The 11,500-nt window shown below is 34.2% G+C and overlaps 1 protein-coding gene across 2 annotated transcripts; it reads right to left on the bottom strand.

Annotated features, from left to right (window-relative positions):
- Positions 1-522: 522 nt before the first annotated feature.
- Positions 523-6,391, bottom strand: CYP77A5P (cytochrome P450, family 77, subfamily A, polypeptide 5). 2 transcript variants are annotated; one of them, XM_086454379.1, is made up of 7 exons: positions 5,687-6,391; positions 3,812-3,922; positions 3,498-3,714; positions 2,367-2,700; positions 2,202-2,263; positions 1,716-1,788; positions 523-739 (listed from the first exon to the last, which is right to left on the bottom strand). In XM_086454379.1, coding segments are annotated over exons 1-7 (1,287 nt in total). In that variant the 5' UTR covers positions 6,176-6,391; the 3' UTR covers positions 523-738. The 2 variants fall into 2 exon arrangements, with proteins under 2 accessions (XP_086310505.1, XP_086310504.1); XM_086454378.1 differs by having other exon boundaries at positions 1,687-1,788; positions 5,687-6,390.
- Between the last annotated feature and the right edge of the window lie 5,109 nt (positions 6,392-11,500).

Below are 11,500 nucleotides of genomic sequence, written 5' to 3'. Positions count from 1 at the left end.
TGTGATACAATGGATTATGGCAAATGGGCATACTTAATTTTTTTCAGAACTTGCATCAATAACTTTATCAGCCGAAACATCAAGAGTAAAAAATAAAAAATAAAAATAACCTTGAATTGTTGAGTTGATTTAAGATTTGACCGGGCTGATCTTATATTTGCATGAATTTTTTTGACTTCAGAGACAAAAATCCGCCAATCAATCACATGAAAGCTGCACTTTGTGGATCCTCAACTAATAACTATGGTGATGAACAGAATATCTATTATTATTTTTCTCAATAAATTCTAACAAATATGGAAACTAAATAAAACAATTCCATCATCTGCATCAATTTATCGTATGCTTCCTAACTCAAAGCAAAGATTACTTAGACATGAAGAGAGACATTTCTCAGACAGTTGTAGAGGTGTTAGACATGGCAGACATGATATCAGGCAGGATTACCATAAGTGAATTCTAGACGATATAATAGATCAACATACCATCTACATACATGAATAGAGTGGACAACAGAGCAAGGAAAGAGAAACCATATTGAAGGGGGAAAAAAATGTCTGACAAGTATGTCTGAATAGGCATATTTTTGAGAAAATTATTATCATACGTCCTAATTACAAAGCTTAAACCAAAGGCCTAAAAATAAAAACAAATAAAGAAACATACATTATCTTGTGATTGTCTCTGGTCCAAGGTTATATCCAATTCCCAGACCCAAGTGAACAAACGACGTTCATTTCTGCAAACAACTTCATATGGTTAAAATGCTTGAACTGAACATAATAACAAAGTAAAGAACATAGAAACATAAATAAGAAACATTTGTGTTCATATTTGTTAAGCGAAACAGCTCACTGAATTGCTTCTCGTCCAAAGGAAATAATGGAAACTCAAGTCTAAGTGTTCTGCCCAGCATCGATGTTGGAAAATAAAATCATAGAGGATACTAATTGAAGATGAGATTTCATGATGCAAGGCAGCTACATGTAAAGTACCACACTAAAGTTCCCTCCCTCCCTGGCATTAAGTAAAATTGATTCTCCGATATCATTGTTTCTTGTGTTAACCTCTCACAATTTCAACGAGGACCCATAAGTTTTATTTCATCACAAATTCACAATTAGTGAAATTTTGACATCTTGAGGTAAAATTATCTCTCCACTAATCTGTATTTTTCTTATTTAATAAAATATTGTCAAACAACTTTGGATAACTAGCACATGTACGTACCCTCAAAGCCCCAACGACCAAACAGCCTCACAAGTGGTTTAGGTGGAAGTTGGATTTCCCCTTTTAAGAGCCCCTCACGCAACGTTCGGGGTGATTGTAGATCGAAAACTGGGGCTGTTGCAATAACTCAAAGTGGAGTGGGAAGGACTGATCCCCTCAAAGAGTTTATTTATTATTATTTTTTTTTTAGCAACATGGTATGGTTTGGAGGAAATTATTACTCAGATTTTAGGTTCCTACATGTCCATGCTATCAAATGCTCAACTATATACTTCCAATTCAACCATTGTAGTTCAAATAATAATGAGTCACAAAATCAGAAAGCAATGAAATCTTTATTTTCTAAATGACAACATGATATTCATTGGAATACATTTAAATGATGTGATAATGTTCCTGAGTTTACAGCTCAAAATGGACATTTGAGAGCTCAGGATGGAAAGAGGCACTAATTACCATTTTGAGTAAACGCAAGCTTGACTCACTAAGCAATTGTGTTCCAATGAAGGAAACCGCCATGGCCTCTAGCATTAGTGAACTTATAAACAGCACCAGAAACTAGCCAAACATAAAATTTTCAGAACAGTCAGTACCATTGGAATTCGCCATAAATCGATAACTTGAAATCTTATAAACTAGACTACATACACTAGAAGGTGGCATGTGCAAACGTGCATGTATCAAAAGGGTTCATTTATAATTTAAATATTGATTAAATGGTTTTTTAGATTAGATAGTAAAAAAGGAAATTTTTATAATTTTGAAAACTAAGCAACGTGATTCTAATGGGCTGCAAATTTCTCCGTTTTTGAATAACATGACCCTGATTATATTAAATTTAAATATAAAAGTGGGGGCATTTATGACCACTCGAATTTTGGTGTCAAATCACTTCTACTCTGCATTCTCTCATTACAATAGTAAAGATGAACCCAAAAAACTACAATATCCAAGTTTCAAGAAGAACATACCTTCATAACCCCCAACCACTGGATCCTCTGACAGTAGGAGTGGTGTATCCAAATCAATGAATCTGCACAATATTTGCTACAAAGTTAATCCTATAAGATATGGAACTTATGAAACAATATATTATCTGCAAGAAAGGAAGACAAAAAGATAAGGGCCATTTTTACTTGAAACACCCGAACCCAGCAGCAAGATGACCAGCAAAGCCCATGGCAAGTCTAGTCTCAACCATGCCACCAATCATCAGATTCAAACCTGATTGCCTTGCAACATCAATAATTTCGAGGGCACCCAAAACCCCAACTTTGGCTAGTTTGATATTAATGACATCGGCAAGATTTCCATTGATAATTCTCTGAACATCAAGCAAACCTCGGCAGCTTTCATCCGCAGCCACAGATATCCCATATTTCTCTTTGGCAACATGAGTTACATGACCAAGACCTTCCCAGTCATCTCTATGAACTGGTTGTTCGAAAAGAACAGGTGTCACCCCCATTTCTGTAGAACACAATATGATGAAACAGTCCACTTTCAGAGGAAAATAAATACACATACTGAAAAAGAGTTTTGAGAACTGCTATTGGCACTCCAACTTTTACTTATTACACCCCAATTAAAGATTAAAACATACCATTCAAACATTACAAAGGTTTGGCCCAAATTATCATCCCAACAATTCAAAACATTATAACACTCATTCAAACAATTTCAGTAGTTGTTTACAATTATGATTAGGTTTATATAAAATCTTAAACCCAAAAAGTAGAAATCTAGCAAGAACAAAATGAGAGCTTTTCTATTGTCACCCCAACTTTTATTTATTCTCAACTATTTACTTATTTTCTTATTTTTTAATTGGGAAGTAATAGTAAAAGTTGGGGTGCCAATAGAAGCTCTCAATGTTTTGAGTGAAACTACGGCAAGGGAGCAAGACTAATCTACATTCAGACACTTATTTCAAGCAAGCAAGCAGAGTGCTCACATTTATTCTGGCTTTTGTGATGACACCAGAATGGAACATTGATCCCGAAAAATTCAATGTTTTAGCAATGTTTCTGATTGTCCCATTTGAGAAAGTCTTAGTTTTTCTCTTGATAAAGAAATTCCCTCGAAATAAGATTTAAACCTTGATTTAGATGATATCTGATGGGGGCATCAAAGGTTGAAGAGTAGAGGTTTTTCTTTAGGTTATTATTTTGGACTTATTTTTTATGTTTTTGGACTTATGTTTTATTAGCCCATAGTCTTAGTATAGATGTTTAGGGGTAGTTTAGTATCGTCCTGCATCTCTTTACCATGTAATTTGTCAAGAACTTCAATAGCTTCATTGGCAGTGTATCCCTCATTGGCATCTAAGATAAATGAACAATCTGGGTGTGCAACTCTTATGACTTTAAGAACTTCTATATCTGCATTCAGATTCTTTCCCACCTTAAGCTTCAAGGTGCTGAACCCTTGTTTTTGATACTTCGAAGCCAATTCAGCTGCTTCAGCTGGGGAAACAATAGGAATCTGCACCAAACAAAACTCACCCAGAAAGCACTTTAAGGCCAACTAGTGAAAAAGGCATATTTTCAGTACAAGGTAGTATGTAAGAGAGGCACTACACTGTTATATCAGTTGTTATGGTATTCGACACACCACCAAATAATCTCCATAGGGGTACGCCAATGCTATTTGCAACTGCATCGATTAATGCCATCTCGACTCCCGCTCTAACCTTCAATCACAGATAGAGCTAGATGAGAACTACATAATCATTTTGAACTTATAAAGGTAAGAGACCAAAATATCTACAAATAGAAGACATGAATGTACAGATAATTCTGTTAAGACTCCAAGTATATGTCAATATGAGTGTTTGCTTGAAAACAGATTCATTTGCATTTAGACATGACTACAACAGTCAATGAAGTTCCTTGAGAAAACTCAGTTTAAGTATCCAACAGAAATGAGAACTACACTAAAACCACTAGAATATGCAGAGATGTACTGAATCCGTATCATATTACCTGAATTGTTCAAGGGACTCCTATTTCACCAAGAAGACAACCCATCTAATCTTCCATTTCTCTTCTAATATTTTTAGGTTTTGAGTAGAAACAGTAGATTGATGGGTAAGGGGCTCATTAAACTTCAAAGATATGTAACTAACAAGGGCATGGGCACGTTTTTCTGTTTTCAACATGGATGATGTCAGGCATGAGGTGTATGACATGGTGCTTCTGAGAAGCTCAAAATGCAGATACGTTGTAAACATCTAGTATAGTATAACATTTTAGCTATATTTATCTAAAACTTCTTTTTTTTTTAAATATGGAAAGAAATATATGTATGGTAAAAGATAGCATTTACTAGTATCAAACCATGGTTATGTGCTTAGCAAAAAAAAAAAACCATGTTCATGTATTACCACTTAGTAAATTAGTACGGTGGATAGATTACACCAACCCACTTTTAGATGTCATTTTCATAGAAAACTTTCAAATAAAGGAAATCAAGTTAGGATGTGTGTTCATGCCGACATCTTTGGTGAATAAAATGGATGAAAGAGAAGATTCAAAGAAGAGCCTGGACTAAAAGCAGATGTGGAACCCAACTCTTTTAACTTAATTAAATGGGGATTAAAGACACAAAATGCAAAGGCAGATTATCAAAACCCTCTATCAAGATGAAGATTGAACCCATAGATGATTGATTGAAAAGGAAAAAATTAATGTTGTAAATGCCACAAGTTGTTAAAGGAATGCTCAAAAACATTTTTGTACCGAAGAAAAATGGATGACAAAAAAGACTACAGTTCATGGGATAGAGAGAGTCGAATCACATTAACTCCCTAAAAAGAATTTAGAGAGTCAGGTCAAGGAGGGAATTTAATAAGTCAAAATCAAAACAACTTGTTACCAACACAAAGGAGTCGGTGGCAGCTTCATTCGGACTTTTTTTTGGTTGTTCTTGTTGTTGATCGGTGCCTCATATGGAATTTACTACGAAGTTATAGAAACAATTAAATGATCTAACTTTTTCTTTTTCCTTGACAAAACCCGAAAATAAGACAACTTGGAAATCCAAAACTCAACCCTGCCCCATCATGGGGAAACTCTAGAGGGGATTTTTTTTTTTTTTTCTGATAAGCATTGATGATTTCATCAAAGAAAAAGAAAAGACACGATAATTTCTTTTATACTTGATCAACTATTTAATGTCAGTATAACGTTTTATTCATTTAAATGATCAATTCCCTTAACTGGAACCAGGAATTAATTAGTGCAGAGAATGAGGTACCAAGAGATCTCCAAATAACAAAAAACAACCAATAATGTTGAATTCAAACATCCAAAAGTCCCAAGAAACACAATTTATGAATAAAATAGCTTTAACTAGCATAGCATGGTCTATCTAACACTAAACAAAGCAATAACCCATCTACAACTAAACAAATACACAAATAAAATTTAATAATTTGCAATATATTCATACTTACAGAAGCAAATTCATGCCCTGGAAGAAGCCCGCCAATCTCATTAAGCATCAAACCCAAAGTAATAGGCCGACCACGAATAAGAAACTCACACGCCTCACCCGCTTTAGCAAGTGCCATCACCTGATCCTCAGCTGTAACAAAAGGAAGTACTGGCGCTTCGCCCCACCCAACACACCCATTATTCAATTCCACTCTTATTGCCACATTTTCCACATTTTCGAGCCTCGACGAAGCAATTGTAAATGGAGCAATCAAGGGAACATTCAATGGCCTTCCTTCCGCTCTTTGGACATCGACCGAGAACGTCTCCAATAAACTCTTGAACCCAAAGCTCATCTTCGTCAACGTCGATGGCACCTCTGCTGCAGCTGCAGTTCTTTTACCAGCAACAACGAAGAATTTGTGATTTTGTTGAGATTGTAAAGTAGGGAGAGAGGAGAAGGAGAAAATAGTGGATGAGCAAAGAAGAGTAGACACAATTGGACTCATTTCAGATGGTGTAGGTGTTGGTGGTGATTGGGGTTTTGGCGTTTGAAGGAGTTTGATTGAAAGGGGTAGGTGTAGTTGAGACTGAAAGGAAATGATGGCATCATTGGGTATTTGGGGCTGTGACTTGGGTAGAACCTATTTGATTTATTTTATTTTACTCTATTTATATATTAATGAAAAAAAAAACATCTATCTGTACTTGGCTCTTGCTTTCCACCATGGCTGGGTGTATGTTTCCTTCTTCTGTTTTTTATATATGTTGTCGTTTTGCTCTGTAAGGTTGCTCGCTGGAATCTTCGGCATATGCGGCATTTTTTTTTTTTTTTCTTGGCCTTTCGAGAAGAAAAAGGTTTGTTTTGACACGTTTGAGATTCCCTCCGGAATTTTTTTTTGGAGTGTGCGTGATTGTGAAACACTTTCTCAAAAAAATTACTTTTGTAGAAATTATATTTTCCAACAAAGCCTTATTCCCCATGTCTGACTGTACCTAAAATGATGTGAAAAGACTGTTTTTTATTTATTTCTTAGGGTCTGTTAGTTGGTTCTTTACAAGAATCAGTTTACATATCCCGAACTAAGTTTTCCTTGACCTTGTCGTGGTAAACCTGAGTGAGATTAGTTTGTATGTTGCTTGTTTGACCTTGATCATAAGATGGGTTTAGTTTTCATGTTATTTGTCCAACACCGATGCCCAACTTGGGGAGTTAGAATTTCCTTTTCGGGATTTAGGAAAGCTATAGATAACAGTAAGATGAAGAGTTTGAAGATGACTAAACATAAAGTGAAATACAAGTCTCTTTGGATATAAGTTGAAGGCAAAGATACTTAGGGTATGTTTGATTGCATGGAAAGTCACTTTCCATGGAATTTGAAATCCATGAAAAATTAATAGTGGAAAATAGGTAGGGTTAGAAAATCAAATTTCATTGTTTGATTTCACTTGGATAAAATCATGGAAAAAATATGAGAAAAAAGAAGAAAAAGAGAAGGAGGAAGAAGATGAGAGGAGGGGGAGAGGAAGAAGAAGATGACGAGGAAGAGGAAAAGGGGAGGATGTGGCGACGGTGACGGCGAAGGCGACGGTGGCGGCGACGACGACGACTGTAGCGACGGCGACGACGACGACGATGGTAGTGGCGGCGACAACGGAGGTAAGTGAGGAAGATGGGGAGAAAACGTGGTGGTGGTGGTGGTGGCAGAGGAGGTGAGGGATGGAGAATAAGAAGAAGAAGATAGAGAGAGAGAGAAAGAAGGTGGTCGGAGACGGAGCCGACGGCGACGGTGACGATGACGGCGACGGCGATGAAGATGACGGCGACGGCGAGGTTAGTGTAATAGTGGTGGTGGTGGTGATAATGGTGGTGGTAAGGAAGAATTGAGGATGGAAAATATGGGTGGATTTCATTTTCCCACCCATATAGGTGGGAAAGTGAAATCCATGATTTAGTGGACTTTTTGAATGGGGTGGAAAATAATTTCCATTTCCATGTGCAATCAAACACTTGAAAAATGTCATTTTCCATGGAAATTGATTTTCCACCCTATTTTCCATGTGCAATCAAACATACCCTTAGGTCATTTCTCATTAACCATGCCATAATATCAAAGTCATGGGGTAGTGTCTTTAATTTTAAAAGAAAGGATACCACAAATATTCACAAAAGTCTACATGTTGTTGTTAGGGTTTAAAATGGGTTGGTTCAAATCGGGATAGAGTTTATCCATTTCTAGATGCAAAAGATTTATTTAGATCTGAATCTAAATCTGACTCGAATCCTAGTAATTACTTGATTTAGTCGGTCGAGTCAGATAATTTCAACTATTCAACATTTTTTTATATATTTCTTTTTTAATTGTTATGCTATTCTATTCTATTATTGTCATTCTTTTATTTTATTAGAATTCATGACATATTAAAGTAATATAAAAAATATATTTTTTAAATATTAAAATATAATTTTCTAAGCAATTTATCATTTGGAATGAAGCAGATATATGGATGGATTCATATTCGGACATCAACTCATATTCGACTCTCTTTTTTTATTTGGGTTTACTCCAAGGGTCCAAACCTACAAAATTTGGATCTTGGATAAAATCTAACCTATTTTTTGTTCTAGTTGCTTAACCTCGATCTTTTCTTATAAAATAATACAAAACTAATCTTATTACCTTCATTTTCAATTTGAAATAATAATAAAAAAATCATTGATTTCTCTTCTCAAAATCAGTAATCATTAATCTCTTAGGTAAAAAATTCTATCCCAACCTTGAATCTTAAGATTAATCTATTTTAACCTTTAAATCTAAAAACCAAGATATAAAATTTTAAATAGAAGATGAGGAAATTTTTTGATAGAAAATTCTGGGATTAAGGCAATGTTCAAAATGATAGATCGAAGATAATGTTAAATAGATTAAAATTTATTTAATATAAAGGTTGAAGAACTTGAAAATGACAGTTTTAGGAAGAAAATTAAGGGTATATGATTTTAGGTTGAAAAATGAGGGTATTTAAGTTATTTCTTGTTAGTCTATGAGGAAAGAACATATTCAAAAGGGTATGTCATCAATTTGAAAACAAATGAGTATCTAAAATATTCTTCAATTTGATAGATGAGTGTCTCAATCATCCAAAAAATTGTGTGGGGGAAGGGGAGGCGACAAGGTTAAAGGGGTACTTTTCATTAGTTTGAAAAACCAAAGGTGTCTAAAATATTCATCAAAATGTACAATGTGTCTAAATCATCTCCCAAAAAAATTAGAGAAATTTACCAAGTAGACCTAATTGTTGCATTATTGTTACAAAAACTCCCTTGAAGATCTTACAACTTGAAGGGAGCCTTGCTTTACGGAGAGCCACCAAACCTTATTTTATCAAAGTTTATTACCCAAAAAACCTTGGAGTAGGATCCACGTCATAAAATTCAAATTGATGCGGTTAATTTGTTACTTAGGCTTTGTTCTTTTGAGCTTCAGAAACTAGTTTTTTTCGCTTTTAAATCAAAAAAGTCAGATAAATGATGTTCGTTTGAATTTTTTTGACTCATGCGGATTTCAATTGAAGTCCAAAAGTAGCTTCTAAAAGAAGTCGTCCAAGAAGGACTTTTTCAAATGATTTTTGTAGGAAACCAAAAACGTAAAAAGCTCAAGTGTAGTTACCAAAATACCCTTTATCTTTAATCAAATTTTCAATAAAATTTAACCTTAAAAAATAAAATGAAATTACTAAAATACCCTTCATCTTTAATTAAATTTTCAACTAAACTTAACCTTAAAAAATAAAAGGGAATTATCAAAATACCCTTTATCTTTCAAAATATCTTTCATCTTTACCAAAACACCCTTCATTTTTAATCAAATTTTTAACCAAACTTAACTTTAAAAAATAAAAAAGAGTTAAAAAAAATACCCTTTTATTGAAATACCATTCACCTTTAATTAAATTTTCAACCAAACTTAACCTTAAAAAATAAAAGAGAATTACCAAAATACCCTTCATCTTTAATTCAGTTTCCAACCAAACTTAACCTTAAAAAATAAAAAAGAATTACCAAAATACCCTTCATCTTTACTACCAAGACCAAAAATAATTCATCATTACTATTTTATTACCAAAATACTTTTTATAATTATGTGGACATTGGATTGTGAATTATGCATGTATTTTTTTTTATCATATGCTCATTTTTAAGAAGAGATGTAATCAAAATTTCAATAGAATTATAAAATTTATAATTTTATTTAAACTAAAAATAATTATTTTTATAAATTTTTAATATATATATATATATATATATATATATAGAGAGAGAGAGAGAGAGCAGTTCAACAGCCCTAAAGTCTCACAAGTTCGTTGCCAAGTTTTTCGGTTCGTTGGATCTCAACGCATCCGATGGAGCAGATTGAATTACACGGTTTTAACTTAAAAAATTACGCTTTTACAAGCTGCCCCCTCAAAAATCTTCGTATTCTATTCGGAGGCCCTCTCCCTTAATAGGAACCTCTCTTCTTCGACTCTCTTCTTCCTTCGTTCAAAAACAAAATACATGCAAAGACCTAATGAATCCCTCTCATTACAGATCGAAACCCCCCTCCCATCTCTCCCTCTATCTCTCTTTCTCTCAAGAGAACCCCAATCGAACAAAACCCTATCTCTCGCCATCGTCTGTTCAAACGCAAGTTTTTGAACATTTGTCAGAGAGAACGACCGAACAATTCTTGCCATCGTCGTCTTCACATACTCTCGCTGTCGCACTCTCGCCATTCTCGAGTTTGAACGAAACCCTCTCTCTCGTATTCACACACTATCGACGTCGTCGTCGCATTCTTGTCGTCTCTCTCTCTCTCTCAAGTTATTGTCCCTTAGTTCGAACCATTCTGAGTTGTTGTCTTCAACCCTTTCTCGTCCTCGTCATCGCTGTCAATCTCTCTCAAGTTCAAGCAAACGGGTATTTCTTTCACTCTCGAACCTTAGGAAAATTGATCGCTTTTTTATTTTATGTTTGTATTGTTTTTGTTTGTTTGTTGATTGTTTACTGGAGAGATATCTTAGGAACGATTTTGTTTCTTTTTGTTTGATATATTACGAAAATCGATCGGGTTTTTGTTTTTATTTTCTATACGTCAATCTCTCTCAAGTTACTGGCCCTTTGTTTGTTATTTTTGTTTGTTGATTTTAGAACTTGATCAGGTTTATTTATTTATTTATTCTTTTTTTTTTGTTGATTGTAGAAATTGAAATTCTTATCAACTTGTATTGTAGCAACTAGTTTCACCACCATTAACGTGTTGATATTATATATGCACATTGAAGAAAAATCAATTGGTTTTTTATTTATTTTTGTTTGTTGATTGTAGAACTTGAAAGATAATGTGGATGGGTTTTTTTTTCTAAAACTTAAACGATTTGGAAGAAATTCCATTTTAAAAGGTTAAATAGGATGGGTTTTGAAGATGATGTTTTATCCAAAAAAAAAATTATGAATCTTTTCCAACTAATCTGAACTGAAACCCCACCAAATAAAATTTTGAGAGAGATACAGATCCAAGCACATTGTATTACTCAGTTACTAAACTATACAGTGCTTTTGTATAGTTTGTTTTAACCTGCATTGTAATCAAAATCATTTGGACAAATAAATATGATGTGTACACATACACAAAAGTGCAATTGGATTTGTACTTGAATTGGATTAGTCATCAATTTTGAGTGGTTCAAATGACATGGTTCTAACCATCAGATAAGTGGGGGTTTTAAGCATAAGATTTGATAATTGGTGCCTTGACATATGTGTTTAAGAGGTCCAAGAACCGAATTAAACC

This window comes from Akebia trifoliata, chromosome 9, assembly GCF_017979445.1.
Source record: "Akebia trifoliata isolate Shusen 1 chromosome 9, ASM1797944v1, whole genome shotgun sequence".
Taxonomy (NCBI): Eukaryota; Viridiplantae; Streptophyta; class Magnoliopsida; order Ranunculales; family Lardizabalaceae; genus Akebia; species Akebia trifoliata.
Note: the sequence above shows the minus strand (reverse complement) of the source record. Positions and strands in the feature narration are given on the sequence as shown.

Excerpts from the sequence above, each read along its gene's own strand:
- CYP77A5P (XM_086454379.1), bottom strand. The coding sequence starts at position 6,175 with ATGAGTCCAATTGTGTCTACTCTTCTTTGCTCATCCACTATTTTCTCC. Across the intron at positions 2,264-2,366 it reads GCTGGGTTCGGGTGTTTCAA|ATTCATTGATTTGGATACAC; the intron begins GTAAAAATGGCC and ends AATATTGTGCAG. Across the intron at positions 1,789-2,201 it reads AGTGGTTGGGGGTTATGAAG|TTTCTGGTGCTGTTTATAAG; the intron begins GTATGTTCTTCT and ends ATGTTTGGCTAG.